At 44.6% G+C, this 18,972-nt stretch overlaps 1 protein-coding gene across 1 annotated transcript in view; it reads left to right on the plus strand.

The window, feature by feature from the left end:
• MYO10 (myosin X) overlaps window positions 1-18,972 on the plus strand; it is a 272,061-nt gene that overhangs the window by 99,262 nt on the left and 153,827 nt on the right. Inside the window, exon 3 of the mRNA XM_017969978.4 lies at window positions 9,900-10,058. Coding sequence (XP_017825467.1) covers window positions 9,900-10,058 — 159 coding nt within the window. The remainder of the gene's footprint in view (window positions 1-9,899; window positions 10,059-18,972) is intronic.

Raw genomic sequence — 18,972 nt, forward strand, 5'->3', positions numbered from 1 at the left:
CTGGGGTGTAGTGGTGCCATCTCGGCTCACTGCAACCACCACCTCCCAGGTTCATGCAATTCTCCTGCCTCCGCCTCCTGAGTAGCTTGGACTACAGGCGCATGCCGCCACACCCAGCTCATATTTGTATTTTTAGTAGAGACAGGTTTTCACCGTATTGGCCAGAATGGTCTAGATCTCTTGACCTCGTGATCCACCTGCCTCGGCCTCCCAGAGTGCTGGGATACAGGCATGAGCCACAGCGCCCGGCCAGGAACTTCTACCTTTTATTGTGTTCTCATTGTATGCCAGTCTCTGTGACTTTTACTTACATCGATTTCCTTAGTTTTCATGGTAATTGTATGAGTTGTCTCTGATCACCGTCCTTATTTCACAGTTGGAGGAAGTAGTGGACCAGAGAAATGAAAATCTTGTTTGTTGTGTCATAGATCCAGGACAATTCAGTCCAGCTAGAGATGATCCTAAGGCCGTGTTTGTCTCTTATTCCACTCTTTTTTTTTTTTTTTTTTTTTTGAGACAGAGTTTCGCTCTTGCTACCCAGGCTGGAGTGCAATGGCGCGATCTCGGCTCACCGCAATCTCCGCCTCCTGGGTTCAGGCAATTCTCCTGCCTCAGCCTCCTGAGCAGCTGGGATTACAGGCACGCACCACCATGCCCAGCTAATTTTTTGTATTTTTAGTAGAGACGGGGTTTCACCATGTTGACGAGGATGGTCTCGATCTCTTGACCTCTTGATCCACCCGCCTCGGCCTCCCAAAGTGCTGGGATTACAGGCTTGAGCCACCACGACCGGCCTTCTTCTTCTTTTTTTTTTTTTTTTAAATTATTTATTTATTTTTGAGGCTGAGTCTCGCTCTGTTACCCAGGCAGTGGTGAAATCTCTGCTCACTACAACCTCAGCTCACTGCAACCTCTGCCTCCTGGGTTCAGGCAATTCTCGCGCTTCAGCCTCCCAAGTAGGTGGGATTACAGGCACCTGCCACCACGTCTGGCTAATTTTTATATTTTTAGTAGAGACAGGGTTTCACCATATTGGTCAGGCTGGTCTCAAATTCCTGACCTCAAGTGATCTGCCCGCCTTGGCCTCCCAAAGTGTTGGGATTATAGGTGCGAGCCACTGTGCCTTGCCTGGTTTTGTTTTTTTAAACAGGGTCTCACTGTATTGTCCAGGCTGGGGTGCAATGGCATGATCTCAGCTCACTGCAACCTCTGCCTCCTGAGTTTGAGTGATTCTCATGCCTCAGCTTCCCGAATAGCTAGGATTGCAGGCATACACCACTGCATCTGGCTGTGCACTCTGCCTTTCTCTGCATATTATACCCATTTTGGGGGCAGGACCATTCCTTCAGTATTTGTTGAGTCTGCCAAGGCTGGGCACTGGGGACAAGATGGGCATGGCTCCTGCCCTCGGAGTAGTGAGGTGTGAAGTCAACTGAGAGGGTCATAGCTGGCATTTAAAAGAAATAGCTGGGCGCGGCGGCTCATGCCTGTAGTCCCAGCACTTTGGGAGGCTGAGACGGGAGGATCATGAGGTCAGGAGTTCAAGACCAGCCTGGCCAACATGGTGAAACCCAGTGTCTACTAAAAATACAAAAAGTTAGCCAGGAGTGGTGGCACATCCCTATAATCCCAGCTACTTGGGAGGCTGAGGCAGGAGAATCGCTTGAACCCAGGAGGCAGAGGTTGCGGTGAGCAGAGATTGCGCTGTTGCACTCCAGCCTGGGTAACAGTGCGAGACTGTCTCAAAAAAAAAAAAAAGAAAAGAAAAGAAAGAAAGAAATGAAATAGGGTATAGAATATGTGGAGGCCTCAAACATTGTGATGCTAAGCGTTGTGTTAGGACACTTCTGTTAATCAGCAGTTCACAGGGAAAAACATATTTCTCACTGTGGGTTGTGGTCAGAAGAGTGTGAAAGATCCTGACCAAGAGGTTCCGGGGTTGGGGTGCGATGGTTTTAAACAGGATAGTGGAGAAGTGATTAGAATGCGTCATAAGGAGCAGTGAGGATACACACGTGCTAGAAGAAGGAGGAGGGTGGCAGGGGTGCCTCTGGGCAAGACCATTGGCGTCTTCCACAAGGAAAACATTTGAGCTCAGACCCCAGGAGAAGAGTAGCAGGAAGATGGTGGCCCAGACGTGGGAAGAGGTGCAGGATCCCAAACTAGGAAGGAGCAAAGGAATATTCTCAGAGATAGTGTGGACCATATTGTTTGGCCATAATTAATGAAGTTCAATTAGAAAGTCTCAAAAATGTAAGCAGACTCCAATTCCTAGAAATCCTCCTCCTCCTCCTTAACTTGGGCCTAACAAAAACGAATCAGTATAATATGACATAATACTGTCATGCTGATTTTGGTTTACCTCTATTCAATGTTTTTATTTCTTTGGTTGTCTTTGAAAGATGTTTTTATGTTTTATGAAAAGTTTTGGGCCAGGCGCGGTGGCTCATACCTGTAATCCCAGCACTTTAGGAGGCCAAGGTGGGAAAATCGCCTGAGGCCAGGAGTTTGAGACCACCCTGGTCAATATGACCAAACTCTGTCTTTACTAAAAATACAAAAATGAGGCCCCATTGCCCTTGGTCTCCGGTCGCTGTCACCACTGGACCTGCAGCAATCATGGTGAACTTACTTCAGATTGTGTGGGGCCGCTGGGTTCATGTTCTTGTCCCTGTGGGATTTATCCTTGGATGTTATTTTGACAGAAAGAATGATGAAAAGCTACCTGCCTTCTGGAACAAGAGCATGTTATATAAAAGGGAATTGCGACCCATGAAGAATATACTTGGAAGTAAAGACTGGCTGACGCATACAATGTTCACTTTTTTTTTTTTTTTTTTTGAGATGGAGTTTCGTATTTTTAGTAGAGACCAGGTTTCACCATATTGGCCAGGCTGGTCTCAAACGCCTGACCTTGTGATCTGCCTGCCTCAGCCTCCCAAAGTGCTGGGATTACAGGTAGGAGCCAGTGTCTGACTTCTTTTTTTGTTTGTTTTTTTGAGACAGGGTCTCTGTCAACTAGGCTGGAGTGCAATGGCGCGATCTTGGCTCACCTCAGTCTCCGCCTCCTGGGTTCAGGCAATTCTCCTGCCTCAGCCTCCTGACTAGCTGGGATTACAGGCATGCGCCACCATGCCCAGCTAATTTTTTGTATTTTTAGTAGAGACGGGGTTTCACCATGTTGACCAGGATGGTCTCAATCTCTTGACCTCGTGATCCACCTGCCTTGGCCTCCCAAAGTGCTGGGATTACAGGCGTGAGCCACCACGCTCGGGACAATGTTTACATTTTAAAGTTCTGAGAGAAATAAAACGTGTCATCCTTGAAGAAAAAAAATACAAAAATTAGCTGGGTGTGGTGGTGGTTGCCTGTAATCCCAGCTACTCCGAAGGCTGAGGCACGAGAACTGCTTGAGCCTGAGAGGCAGAGGTTGTGGTGAGCAGAGATCACGCACTGCACTCCAGCCTAGTTGACAGAGACCCTGTCTCAAAAAAAAGAAGTCAGGCACAGTGGCTCATACCTGTAATCCCAGCTCTTTGGGAGGCTGAGGCGGGCAGATCACAAGGTCAGGCATTTGAGACCAGGCTGGCCAATATGGTGAAACCCAGTCTCTACTAAAAATACGAAAGTTAGCTGGGCATGGTGTGGGTGCCTATAGTCCCAGCTACTCCGGAGGCTGAGGCAGGAGAATTTCTTGAACCCAGGAGGCAGAGGTTGCAGCGAGCTGAGATCACACCATTGCACTCCAGCCTGGGTGACAGAATAAGACTCTGTCTCAAAAAAAAAAAAAAAAGTTTTACTTAGAGGCGTTGGCTTCTTGTCCTCATGTTTTCTTAGGGTCTGCATAGACATCTGGCTATTTGGCATCTCAGGGTATTTCTCGACCAAGATCTCTCACCCTTGGCACTCTTGACATTTTGGGTAGTATTCGGTAGTACGAATGGTGTCTAGCAACATTCCTGGCCTCTGCCCATTTCATGCCGGGTAGCACCGTTCTCCTCTCTCCCAAATTCTAACAACCAAAAATGTTTCCAGGTGTTGCCAAGTGTCCCCAGCAGTGGTGGGAGCGGGGGTGGGGAGGAAACTGAGAACCTCTACTGTAGACGAAATGCCAAGCTAATGTGAGAGGAAGATGCCGCGATTGAGAAATCTGCATGTCATCTATCGATTAGGATTTTTTTTTCGTTTTAATTTCCGTTCAGTTGGAAAAGTTAGGTTTTAAGACTGGGGGTTCCTAATGACTTGTAATAAGAGAAATCTGTGCATTAGCCTCTTCTGCAAGTTATGTTTTTCAATCGTGTTGATCATTTTCCTTTGTTCTGCCCTCGCGCCAGTCCAGTTCATCATGTGACCAGTGGTTTGTACTTCCTGCTCGAAGAACAGTTTGTTCTCAGGCATCATTTTATCCAAGTGGATTTCTTTTCTGTTAATCCTTCATGTTTTGCTCATTCCTCACCTCCTTTTCCATGGCTTATGTTCCATTAAAGTAACTCAGTTTGTTCCAACTTGTGACTTTTAGAGAAACATCTTGTGGGTTTTGTGTGTGTGTGTGTGTGTGTGTGTGTGTGTGTGTGTGTGTGTGTGTGTTTGAGACGAATCTCTTGCTCTGCCACCATAGTGGCATGATCTCGGCTCACTGCAACCTCCGCCTCCTGGGTTCAAGCACTTCTCCTGCCTCAGCCTCCCAGGTAGCTGGGACTACAGGTACCTGCCACCACACCTGGCTAATTTTTGTATTTTTTTAGTAGAAACAGGGTTTTACCAAGTTGGCCAGGATGGTCTTGATCTCCTGACCTTGTGGTCCACCCACCTCGGCCTCCCAAAGTACTGAATTACTGGCATGAGCCACTGCACCCGGCTAGAAAAACATCTTGTTACTATATTGTGGCCCTTGTTTCTTTCAGGAAAAGTTCTGTAAAAATAATCCCCCCTCCCCCCACTTTTTTTTGAGCTCGAGTCTCACCCTGTCAATCCAGGCTGGAGTGTAGTGGTGCCATCTCGTCTCACTACAACCTCTGCCCTCTGGGTTCAAGTGATTCTCATGCCTCAGCCTCCTGAGTAGCTGGGATTACAGGCTCACACCACCACACCTGGCTAATTTTTGTGTTTTTTTTTTTTTTTTCGAGATGGAGTTTCACTCTTGTTACCCAGGCTGGAGTGCAATGGCGCGATCTCGGCTCACCGCAATCTCCGCCTCCTGGGTTCAGGCAATTCTCCTGCCTCAGCCTCCTGAGCAGCTGGGATTACAGGCACGCACCACCATGCCCAGCTAATTTTTTGTATTTTTAGTAGAGACGGGGTTTCACCATGTTGACGAGGATGGTCTCGATCTCTTGACCTCGTGATCCACCCGCCTCGGCCTCCCAAAGTGCTAGGATTACAGGCTTGAGCCATCGCGCCCGGCCAATTTTTGTGTTTTTAGTAGAGATGGGATTTCATCATGTTGGCCAGGTTGTTCTCAAACTCTGGCCTCAAGTAATCTGCCTACCTCAGCCTTCCAAAGTGCTGGGATTACAGGTGTCAGCTACTGTGCCCAGCCAGTAATCTCATTCTTTTAAACTTAGAGGTTTTTTTCCTGCCGTATAACCTTGCATGACTAATAACCTGTTAATTGTTGCACACAGAGGTGACTTCTGATAGTTCAAGAATCTCTATTAAGAAATTCTTCAGTAAGACTGTGGGTCTCATGAATCCTTTGAAATCTTTCCAAATTAAATCAGATGTTCATTCGCCCAATAATGTATTAAGACACTAGAATGCAGGGGCTGGGTCTGTTTCTCTTCTCCATAGGGTTTCTCTTTTAATGTTAATCCATCAGGCTGCTCCTGAATACCTGATGTAATTATCACCCTCCTCCCCGCCATACTCCTTAGTCCGCCCTAACCTTCATTAAGCTTCATGGACATCCATCACCACCTGTGATACTATCTACTTACTTGTATATTTGTTTTTTATTTCCCTTCCTCCAGTTGGAATATAAGCTCAATCCCCAATGCCTAGAACACACCAGCAAGAAATTTTTCAAAATTTGCTTGAATGAGCGCATTTTCTAAATTTCTAAAATTTTTTTCTCCATAGAAATTACTTGCTTGACTCATTTATTTGTTTTTCAACTTGTATTTTAAGTTGAGTGGTACCCGTGCAGGATGTGCAGGTTTGTTACGTAGTAAACTTGCGACATGGTGGTTTGCTGGACAGATGAACGCATCACCTACGTCTTAAGCCCGCCATCCATTAGCTGTTCTTCCTGAGGCTCTCCCTAAATTTCTGAATGTATCAGACACTTATTTAGCATCTTCTGGATGCCAGACTATGTTCTAAGATCTTTACAAACTTGAGCCCAGCTCTGAATGGATGGTTATCCTTGCTTTTCCTCCACAAATACAATTTTATCTATTATCCTAACTCTTTTTTTTTTTAATAACCATTCTTTTGAGCAGCAGCAATCCTGTATCTCGGCGTAATGTTTCTTTTTTTCTGTTCCCAGCCTCCTGTTTTATTCATGTAAATGTTGTCTCCCGTCATGAATCTGTCTTCCCGTGGTCCTGACAGGGAGTGGTTCTAGTTCTCTTGATTCTCCCACCCCTGGAATGGGCATGTGCGATGTGCTCCTGAAAACAGGAGGAAAGGAAGTCAGATGTATGAAGGTGGGGAACTCAGGTTTACAGGTAATAGCCGGAGTTTTCAAAACATCTCGTATATATGTTACATGTTTTGTATACGTATATATGTATAATATATATAAGATGTCTTTACATATATATGCAATGTTTTATAGATGTATAATGTATAAGATGTTTTATATATGCATTATGTGATATATATGTATAAAATATATATGGGGGGTGTATGTGTCTCTTATGACTGAATGTTTACATTCTATGTAAACATTTCATCATCTTTTTTGATGCACTAGGAGCAGCAAGGCAATGCATAGCCCAAGTGAACAGTCGAGAGCTGGAAACCGTCGCTGAAAACTCCGGCTATTACCTGTAAACCTGAGTTCCCCACCTTCATACATTTGACTTCCTTTCCTCCTATTTTCAGGTGCACATTACACATGCCCATTCCAGGACTGGAAAATCAAGAGAGCTAGAATTACTCCCTCTCAGGACCACAGGAAGACAATGATTATGGGAGACAATAGTTACATATTATACATACATACATATACAAAACATCTTATATATGTTGTATATTTTATATGTTTTATATAGGTATATATGTATAATATATATTATATAACATGTTTTGTATATGTATAATATATAAGATATATAGGATGTTTTATATATGTAACATAGATTATATATATGTGTAATGTACACATTACATATATGCAAAATATAAAATAACTAGTGTCTAAGTTTTGTAGTATCTAAGTATCATGTATGATTTTTCCAGAAAGCAGAATATTTATCAATATAAATACAAGTAAAAATTCTAATATTCTAAATCTTCAAAATCTGGATTTCTCAGTATACCTAGAGTGACAGTTGGAAGCTGTTCGTGTTCACGTTGAGAAGGACTCCCTGGTGGTGACAGGGAGCTGGTTGTGCTGGCTTCGGTGCCCTGTCTTCTTGCCTGGAAGAAAATCTGGGAGGGGAACTTGAGTTGTGCTGGCAGGAGCCTTGAGCCAGCAGAGTGAGATGAGACCTCTGGTGCGTGCCGGGAACAGGCAGGTGGCACGGGTTCTTTTTTATACTACTTGGTTGCCTGAGAGTTGACCAGTAGACAAGTTCTGTTTCTGCCCCACCCTGGCTGGCACTTTCTTTGGAAGACCCAAGTACCTGTCTGGTTGCAGCTCTTCTGAAAATGTATCTGGACTGGCATCATGGGGATGTGGTGTGCTGGGGGTGGGCATGGCATTCTAGCGGTTTAATTTCTGGGAATTTCTAGGTTGCTCCAAGGCTACTTCGACTCTGGCCTAAGTTTCTGTTTCTTAACTTTCTTCCATGGTGTTGATGACTTAAAACAAAGGGACTGCATGTTCCTTCACTCTTGAATGTCCTTGTGCCTTCATTAACACCTTGTTATTCTGAACTACTTCTACCCTGCTCCCTGGGTGGCCCCAGGCCTCTGCCAGCCCTGTGGGGCTCATGTGGCTTGGTTGGCCACCTTGCCATGAGGTGGAGCCACCAGGACTGTCTCCTCTCCTGGTGGATGTCTGAGTCCAGGAAGTGGCTGGGGACAGTGGCTTTTCCTCATAAGAGATGGGTGGGTCCCTGCCTTGGCCTTGAGCACTTTCTCAGGACTGGCTTAACTAACTCTTGTGGTTCATGTGGCAGAAATGCTACTGCTGAAGTTGTAATTTTTCTCTAGAAAAATAAAACATGCCGTTTGTCACGGCATATGAAATCCACTGGGTTGGTACCTCTGCATCTCTTAGTGTGTCATTCTCCTTAGCAATAACAGACCATCTGTTGCCATGTAGGCAGCCAGTTCGTATTTAAAAATAGCCTCTCCAATGAAAATGATCCACACGTATGATTGCAGAAGATTGTTTTGTATGTACACATGCACATGCTAGTGTGTGTGTCTGAAGGCTAAACACTTTTCACGTTATTTACAACCTTCCTTTTTTTTTAAAAAACTCTCTTGATGTTTTTATTTTACTTAAAGGAGGACTGTAATCCAAGTATTCAAAAACTGCCCGCTAGAATGAATGAGTAAATATGGAGTGGAACTCCGCAATCAAAGGGTTTTGTTATTGCTTGAGTTTGTAAAGCTCGTCAAGCTTTGGTCAACAGATGGAGCTTAATGTGATGTGGTTAATCCTGAATCAATCACTTAGGATGAAGAGCACTGAGTAGACATTAGAAATCCATACAAATTCCGCAATCTGGCAGTACCAGAGTCAACTTATTCATGTGCTACAACATGTCTGTAGCACTCATTGCTGTTTTGGGAATTTTAAAGAAGATAGGATGTTGAGCAAAGAAACAAACAAACAAAAAATTTTATTTAAATCAGAATGCATTTGTTCTGCCTAAAGATGAAACAAATGCTATATATCCTGGTTGAAAGGGAATATTGTCCAAGGAGCTTTTCTAAATATTCCTGTGATGATGTGTTCCAGTCTTTGAACAGATGGATCAACTATTTATATAATAAATATGAATGTATATAATATTTAAAGTACTCAAATTAATACTTAAATGGAATAACTATTATAAAGTTTCGAGATTATTATATGATTCAATATGAAATTATGTAGGGTAACCAAATTACTTTCTAAAACTTACAGAAAGTTTCTTAATTGTTAATGATTTATATGAAATGGAGAAATAATGCAGAGACGTGAACTATAAGTTTATAATTTCTGTGACTCCCAAAAGGTGGTCCGTATCTTTTAGGAATATCTTACAGCAATTGTCAAAATAATTGCTTCTTTTGGAAATATATATAGGTGACATCGGGGCTCTGTGGCTCATGCCTGTAATCCCAGCACTTTGGGAGGTCAAGACAGGTGGATTGCAAGACCAACGTGGGCAACATGACACAACCCCGTATCTACAAAAAAATGCCAAAATTAGGCTGGTGGTACACACCTCCCAGCTACTCAGGAGGCTGAGGTGAGAGGATCACTTGAGCCTGGGATGTGGAGGCTGCAGTGAGCTATAATCATGCCACTGCACTCCTGCCTCGGTGAGATCATGCCTCAAAACAAAAGAGTGCATGCACGCGCGCGCGCGCGCACACACACACACACACAAAGAGAGAGAAATATATAGGTGATGTAAAGAAAGTGAAAAAGGTTTTTGCAATATATTTTTTATTGTCCAATTCAGAATCTCTTGCTGAAATTATATTGAGATTGTATTGTCAGTTTGAGAAACTTATGTGGAAAATCACTTACTGCTGATAACTAAATCATTGAATTCCTCTCCCTCCCTCAGGTATTCACTTACAAGCAGAGCACAATTACCCACCAGAAGGTGACTGTCATGCACCCCATGAACGAGGCAGGTGTGGATGACATGGCTTCCCTGACAGAGCTCCATGGCGGCTCCATCATGTATAACTTATTCCAGCGGTATAAGAGAAACCAAATATATGTAAGTTCCACTTGTGATTCCTTTAGAAAGATCCCCACGTTTGAGTGAATGCTTATTTTTGTTTTCAGAGAGTATTTCCTGCCTTTAGAGAAATCTCATTAATCTCAGTAAAACTGTGTTTTTAAGGGATTTGCCAAATTTGAAACTTGGTGAATAAATCATGTTTTCCTAGAGTTTATTGCCTAGATTTTATTAGTGGGCATTTACTTTCTGTTGAAGGGTCTTCTGCACGTCGAGGTGGTTTGACCTTGCCTCTTGTGAATACACTCTGTTGAGTTCTAAGTGTTCTGCTAGGGAAAGAAGTCATGGAGTTGTTGGGCTGCCTGAGGGAAAATGCTGACTTGTAGACATAAGTACTTGATCATAAGCTGCCTTTTCTGGACTTTTCTCTTTCTGTGGATTTTCAATTATTTTTTCTGGCTTTGGGAGCCCACCCTGGGGGATACTAGCATTCAAGGGAACCCATCTTTCTAAGTTGTGGGATTCCCATTTGCTATTTTGAATGAAGAAATACAGGAAAAGTGGTCATGTACATTTTTCTCTCAACTTCTATGAAATGTAATTATACCTCTATTATAAAGTGATATTTAAAAATTACTTCTATAATAAATTTTTGGCATTAAAGTACAGATACTTGGCTGGGCACAGTGGCTTATGCCTGTAATCCCAGCACTTTGGGAGGCCAAGCTGGGCGAATCACCTGAGGTCAGGACTTCAAGTCCAGCCTGACCAACATGGTGAAATCCTGTCTCTACTAAAAATACAAAAATTAGCCGGGCGTGGTGGTGTGCCTGTGATCACAGCTACTCAGGAGGCTGAAACAGGAGAATTGCTTGTACCAGGAGGCAGAGGTGGCAGTGAGTTGAGATCACACCACTGCACTCCAGCCTGGGTGACAGAGAGAGAGACTCTGTCTCAAAAAAGAAAAAAAAGAAAAAGAAAGCATAGATACTCTATTATCTGTTGAGGTCAATTGACCTGCAGATTTTCTCCACTTTTCCATCTGTTTGTTTGCAAGCCTTTATAGGAAACTAAAGGTAACTGGCTATATATGTTTATTTCTCTTGTCCAGCTCAACTTTATGTAACTTTTTAAGCCAAAATTATAATACTTTAAAAACTCTCGATCTTTTTAGTAATTTTTATTCTTTAGGAGTTACATTTCTCTTTGCCAATATATTTGTGATTATGATTAATAATAAATCAGCCTTGGCCGGGTACAGTGGCTCACCCCTGTAATACCAGCACTTTGGGAGGCCGAGGCGGGCAGATCATCTGGTCAGGAGTTCAAGACCAGCCTGACCAACATGTTGAAACCCTATCTCTGCTAAATACAAAACTTAGCCGGACATGATGGCACACACCTGTAATTCCAGCTACTCAGGAGGTTGAGGCAGGAGATGCTTGAACCCAAGAGGCAGAGGTTGCAGTGAGCTGAGATCGTGCCACTGCGCTCCAGCCTGGGTGACAGAGTAAGACTCTGTCTCAAAAAAAAAAAAAGAATCAGTCTTAAAATGGATAGTAGGTGCTGAGACTCACAGCACATTTAATATTCAGGTTCTTCCAATTTATCTACCTTTAGACTGGGAAAGAAGAGCTGGGAAAGAGAAAGAATTAGATATTTATGGGTTTAAATTGCTTAATCTTCCTCAGTTAAAAAAAAAGATCATATTTGCCTTTTTTTTTTTACACTGTGAAAGTGTCATTTTTGTCAGATTGACCTCATGTTTGCCAAATGTTTTCAAACAGCCCGGTCCAGAGAAATTCAGTCACGCTGTAGTCCTCTGACTTGCTGAGCTAGCTTGTCCTCAGTCTTTGATTAAAATATTTTCCATATGTTCAGAAAAGGTAATGTTTATACATGTTTGTGTGAAAATGGCGATGCATTCCAAGTTTTGCGTGAGCTGGCATAATGTGCATTTATTTCTCTGTTCCCGTCTCAAAAATCTCCTTGTACTACCTCTTTCCCATAGAATACTCACTGCATAGGTATCTACATGACCACTGCACTATGCACTATGCGTGTGTTTTTATTATTAAATATTTGACACTGTCATGTAACTGTTTGCATAGCAGTTTCTTTGCTAGGTTTGTCAAGGACTTATTTTGTCTTCCTTGAGCCAAGGACACTGCCGGGCACCTGGTAGTTGTGCAATAAATGTTTATAAAATAAATGTCATTCTTATTACAAATAGTCTTATAATTGAAAAAATGTGAACCTGGATTTTAAAAGTTTTTATTTGTATGTCTCTTGTAGGTGCAGATAGGTTGAATATACCTAATCCCCAAACCCCAAATCCAGAATGCTCCAAAATCCAAGACATTTTGCATGCTGATGTGATGCTGAAAAGAAACGCTCATTGGGGAGGGTTGTGGATTTTGAATTTGGGATGATTAACGAGTACACATTATACAAATATTCCAAAATATAAAAAACTGAAATCCACAACACCGCCAGGCGCGGTGGCTCACGCCTATAATCTCAGCACTTTGGGAGGCTGAGATGGGCAGATCATGAGGTCAGGAGTTCGAGATCAGGCCTTGGCCAACATGGTGAAACCACAGCTCTACTGAAAATATGAAACTTAGCCGGGCATGGTGGCATGCACCTGTAGTCACAGCTACTTGGGAGGCTGAGGCAGAAGAATTGCTTGAACCTGGGGGGCAGAGGTTGCAGCAAGCCAAGATCTCGGCCGTTGCACCAGCCTGGGTGACAGAGCGAGACTCCATCTCAAAAAAAAAGAAATCCACAACATTTTTTGTCCCAGGCATTTCACATTACGATGCTCAACCTGTGTTTTCAAACTCATACTTTTCTGTCATTAGAGAAAAGATACAAGTTCTTTTTTTTGTAATGGTGTCTTGCTGTGTTGCCCAAGCTAGACTCAAACTCCTGAGCTAAAGAATCCTCCGGCCTTAGCCTCCTGAGTACCTGGGATTACAGGCACGTGCCAGCATGCCCACTTAGACACAGGTTCTTACTGTACATTTTCAGTAGTCAAAAATAAGGAAGTCAACTAGAAGGAAAAAAACTACCCAATGGGTTTAAAGCAGACCCTTTTAAAACGTTTTTTTTTTTCTTTTCCTCTTTTCATAATGATGTTAAACCTGATAGCTAAAGTGCCCAATAAATACTGTGAATAAGATCTTGGTCTTGGAATAAGGTCATTTTCTTCCTAAGGGGAAGCCGGCAGGATTTTATGCATCCAATTTGCAGTTCAGTTCAGTTAATTAGGCCATTATAGACTTTCCATTTGAGGCTTGCAAAATTGTATTATTATTCATAAAGCAGCCACCATGATTTTTTAAATTATCATTGAAGCCATTTACCAGAGATGACAGCATCTGTTGGATGTCGCTCGCGTCGAGACAAGACCAACTGTCAGAACAGCCACCGCTTCTCCACATTTGATCCTGGCTTGGAGCAATGCCTGTCTATACCTTTAAAAGAAAACAAAAAAACCTGGGCGTGGTGGCTCACACCTGTAATTCAAGCACTTTGGAGGCCAACGGTGGATCACCTGAGGTCAGGAGTTCAAGACCAGCCTGACCAACATAATGAAACCCCATCTTAAAAAAAAAAAAAAAGAGAAAGAAAAATAAAATTAATGGAATTTTTCCAGAGATGTTGCATTAGTTTTCTGTTGCTGCATGACCAATTATCATAAGTGTGCTAACTTAAAAGAAAAAAGCTACTTTCTTACGATTCTCTAGGTCAAAAGTCCCATAGGTCTCACCAGTGGAAATCAAGGTGTCAGCAGAGCTGTGTCTGTTTCCAGAGGCTCTAGAGGGAGGATAAATTTCCTGCTCATTGCAGCTGTTGGCTGAATTCAATTACTTGCAGTTGTAGGACTGAGGTCCTTGTTTTCTTGCTGTCACCTCAAGGCTATTCCCAGCTTCTAGAGGCCACCCACCTTCCCTGGTCTCCTGATCTGTGGCTCCCTTTGTTCATCTTCATGGCCAGTAACTATGCATTGCATCCCTCCTGTGGCTTCACATTTTTCCTCCTCCTCCTCTACTCTTTTCTGTCTCTCTGACTGCAGCCAAGAAAAGCTGTCCGCTTGTAAGGCCTCACGTGATTAGATTGGGCCACGCTGGATGATCTCCCCATCTCAGGTTTCATGACCATAATCACCTGTGCAGAGCACCTTTGCCATGTGACATTACCTAGTACAGGCCCTGGGAGGAGTGTGGATGGATGTCTTTGCAGAAGGAACCATTATTCTGCCCACCATAGGTGCCCTCCTTTTTTTTTTGAGACAGGGCCTCACACTGTCACCTGGGCTGGCATTTCACATTAGGATACTCAACCTATGTTTTTAAACTCATACTTTTCTGTCATTAGAGAAAAGATACAAATTCTTTTTTTTTGTAATGGCGTCTTGCTATGGTGAATGCAGTGACATGATTGCTGTCACTTCAACCTCTAACTCCTGGGCTCAAATGATCCCCCCGCCTGAGTGTATATACAGGACTATAGTATATAGGACTGTAGGTGTGAGCCACTGCACTTGGTTAATTTTTTTTTTAAGTTTTTTGTTCTAAATTTTAAAAAATTGCTATGTTGCACAGGCTGGTCTTGAACTCCTGGGCTCAAGTGATCCTGGCGCCTGAGCCTTCCAAAGTGTTGGGATGACAGGCCTGAACCTCCGCATCCAGCCAGGTACTCTCCTTAAGTCTTATCATTGAGGAGGGACTCCTGTGACATTTTCCCCCCACTGGCATCTGGATGTTGTATTATTTGTTGACTCTGTGTTCTGAGCTGGCACGTTTCACAGGATGCTGGTGAGTGTCTCATCTCCAGGTAGGGAGGCTGCCGTTCTCTGCGAAGGAAGACTGTTAGCTTTTTCTCCTTGGGGACTGGGATTTTTATCTGAGAACTTTGTCAGAAACCAGGAAAATATTTGTTCCCGTAGCTTTTGGCATCTTTACTGAAATGGGGTAGAGCGTGATAAAAAGGTAAGAGCACTCAGAATAGCCAAGTTAGAGTTGATTCCTCCTTTTCTTCGCTAACCTCCTCTTTGGCTCTGTATTGATAATTTAATCTTTCTGAGCATCAGTTTTTAACATGTATGTGTTTTAAGAGGTCAGGTATCATAATCCCTCAAACTGACAGGGACATTTTAAAGTAAGTGAAAGCTCTGAAACTTTAACCTTTGTACCTTTCTCTCCATCTTCTCCATCTCACAGCAACGAGTGTTTATTTAGAAAGTTCCTGCCTTGAACTTGGCTCCATTTTAAGGGGGATTTGGAAGAAGTTTACAACACCATCCCTAGCCTCAAAGCTTGCAGTTCAGTGGAGATAACACCAAGGCCAGCTCCCAGCACATGGCCTTGGATGGCTGAAGGGTCACTGAGGGTTGAGTTATGTTAGGATGCAGGCTTGGGTTTGACTGTGCTTATGAAGCCCCTGAACCTTATCGCTGGGCCCTTGAGCTATTCCTGTGGGTGCATCCCTGTCCCAGGCTTGTCCTTGAGGGGATCAGAGGCCTTACCAAGTTAGATGATGCCAGTGTCCATAGGTCTGGACTGCGTGGTTTGGCTGCGTTAGAGACGCTCCGCGCTGGCTGTAACTGCCTGTGCAGAAGCCCCGCCTCCTGTGCCCCTGCTAGCTTCTTTTCCTGAAACTCTCAGGCTCTTCCTGCCTGAGGCTTCACCTCACCAGCCTTACCCTTCCTCTGGTCACTTCAAGATCAGAGCCCTGCTCGGCTCCCAGTGCCCGGCCAGGGACCCCAGGCTTCCACCCTGAACCTCTTGGCTATGGGTTTGCTGCCTAGAGGGGAAGGGGTTGGCTCTGTCCTGATTGCCCCCTTCCTTGGAGAGGGTCTGATGAGGGCCTGGACTTCCTTCATCTCCTGTCACTGCCTGCTAAGATCTGGCGAGAACCCGCTAAGGAGAGGAGGAGCAGGTTGTGTGTTTGTCGTACACAGATTAAACCTATGCATGGCTGAGGAATTGCTGTGGAGGAGGTGATGGTGCTGACGCTAGAAAGGCATGAGATCATCAGGGTTGGGTAGAAAGCTGGGCGCGATGGCTCAAGCCTGTAATCCCAGCACTTTGAAAGGGTGAGGCAAAAGGATTGCTGGAGCTGTGGAGTTCAAGACCAACCTGGGCAATCTGGCGAAGTCCTGTCTCTGCAAAAGATTACAACATTAGACAGTTGTGGTGGGGTGCATCTGTAGTCCCTTCTACTCAGGGGAGGGACTGAGCTAGGGAGGTTGAGGCGGCAGTGAGCCGAGATTGTGGCATTGCACTCCAGCCTGGGCAACAGAGCAAGACCCTGTCGCAAAAAAAAAAAAAAAAAAAAAAGCTTATGAGAAGGAAAAGCCAGTGACCACCATCTATGAAGTGGGAGAGATGAGAGTGAGTTTGCTGCGGGCTCACTGCAGCCGGAGAATGCTGCCTTTGCTCATGAAATCAGATGCTTGCTGGGGAACATGCAGAAATTAGGTGGGATGGGCAGCCTGGGGTTAAAGCCCTGGTTCCCAGCCTAGGATGATTCCACCCTGGGGACATTTGTCAATATCTAAGACATTTTTGGTCTCATAGCTGTGGTTGGGGGATGCTAATGGCATCAACTGAGTAGATGCCAGGGATGCTGCGAAACGTACCAGAGTGCCTGGGGCAGCCACCACAGCAGAGTCATCTGACCTAAGAAGTCAGTGGCGCCAGAACAGCCCTTCCCCACTTACAGCTCACCTAGAAAGTCTGGAGTTGATGGTCCACAGACCCCACTGTATTTGTTGAAGTTTTGTTTCACTTTGTTTTAGAGACAGGATCTCACTCTGTCACCCAGGCTGGGGTGCGGTGATGCGATCATAGTTCTTTGCAGCCTTGACCTCCCAGACTCCAGTGACCCTTTCACCTCAGCCTTTAGAGAAGCTGGGACTAGAGGCACGCACCACCATGCCTAGCTAATTTTTAAGTTTTTGTCAAGACTGGGATCTTGCTATGTTGCCCAGGCTGGTCTTGAACTCTTGACTTCAAGCCACCCTCCAATCTTGACCCCCCAAAGTGCTGGGATTTACAGGCATGAGCCACCACAGGCTGTTAAAGGTTTCTGAAAGGACAATGTCTCTAAGAAAAATTTCAGAAGATTTAAGAGGGAAATGATACGGATGAGACGAGAGGACAGATGGCCTGACAGCGCTGCGGTAATTCAGTGGGGGAGGGATGAGGTTTTAGACCAGGGTAGAGGTGGGGGAAAAGTCATGGGACTGTGTGGAGGGAGGTGAAGGAAGAGGCTGCATGTCACTGTCTCCTGGTCTCATCAAGCCCAGTGGCTATGAAAACGTGGCGCTTACCATCCTGGAAGCTCCTCGGCAGAGTGAGAACAAGTGGTTTTTGGGCGCCTGTCTTCTGTGTTCCTGTGCTCTCTGGCCCTGGATCATCTCAAATTGTTATGTACCCAGCATCTAAGCAGTGTTGACAAGAGCAGGAGAGGTTTCTGTTGTATCGAAGGCAAGTTCTGTGGCTGGAGTGGAAGGGCTGCCAGGTTCCGAGGCGTGGCAGTTTTGTTTCCTGCTGAATGGAAGAGAAGCACATGCTCTTCATTATAGGGATTATGGAGCTCTGGGTCAGTTGCATGGAGGAGACTCTTCTCCCAGGCTCTAAGGAGTAGTTCAAAACCACATCACGGGGAGAGCTACAGGGAACTTGAACGCACGCTTGCAATTATGTGTAGAGGCTGGCGACAGAGGAAGCTCTTCCCTGTTCCACCCGGGCCTTTGGTTAGTTTGTTGGTCTGGCCGAACAAACGGCACAGAGATCAGAATCAAAGGAGCCCGTTTGAAGAAGTGGGGCTGTGTCTAAAGATAAATGCTTCTGTAAGCACGAATTGTGCTTCACAGCCGATGTATTCTTAGGCGTTTCAAAAATACCCTCCTTGGATTAGGTGGCATTCCAGCCCAAATCTGCAAATGTGTTTGATGTTGCTTCTGAATTAACTCTGAAGCCTGCATCTGGCAGGCAAAAATGTGTTAGCAGGTATCAGCCAGTGAAAGGCCTATTGATTTCAGCAGGCGGTTGAGCCGAGTTCACCTGCAGGGAATTCACGGCCTGCTTGCCATGTAAAGACTGGGCATACCTGCCGTGGAGCGTTTGGGGACCTTGCAAATTGAAATCTGTGTTTCATTTTCTTGAGTTCAGTCTTCCCAAAGTAGACTTCGTTGGCCTGTTTCCATCTTTCTCTGAGGCTCGTGTCAAGTAACAGTGCGCCTCACACGAAGGCGGCGTGGCCTGAAGACCGTGCAGTTGGTTGGTACTGTCTCGGCTTTGGGCTCCTCTTGCAACAGACGAACGCAGTGCGGTTTCTCAGGACTTTCTGGTTTTCGGGCTTTTTTTTTTTTTTTCACATGAAATCAAGACTCGTAGCCAAAAAGTAATTGTAACCATCTGTCTGACTGTATGTATTTTAAAACTTTACCAAACATTGATGCGAGTGGCCGCTTCCACATCAGCACAGGAGAGTGGCAATTTGGAAGTTGTTTTTTGTGGATTTTTTTTTTCTTCCTTGTCTCTCCTTGGGTTTAGATTTCCTTCAAGGCCGGTCACGGTGGCTCATGCTTGTAATCCCAGCATTTTGGGAGGCCGAGGTAGGTGGATTGTGAGGTCAGGAGTTCGAGACCAGCCTGGCCAACATGGTGAAACCCCATCTCTACTGAAAATACAAAAATTAGCTGGACATGGTGGTGTGCACCTGTAGTCGTAGCTCACCACAGCCTCCAACTCCTGGGCTCAAGCAGTCCTCTTACCTCACTCAGCTTCCCAAGTAGCTGGAACTATAGGTACATGCCACCACACCCAGATAATTTTTTGTATTTTTAATTTTTTGTACAGGTGGAGACTGTTACATTGCTCAGGCTGGTCTCGAATTTCTGACCTCAAGTGATCCTCCCACCTTGACCTCCTAACGT

Source organism: Callithrix jacchus, chromosome 2 (genome assembly GCF_049354715.1).
Source record: "Callithrix jacchus isolate 240 chromosome 2, calJac240_pri, whole genome shotgun sequence".
Classification (NCBI taxonomy): domain Eukaryota; kingdom Metazoa; phylum Chordata; class Mammalia; order Primates; family Cebidae; genus Callithrix; species Callithrix jacchus.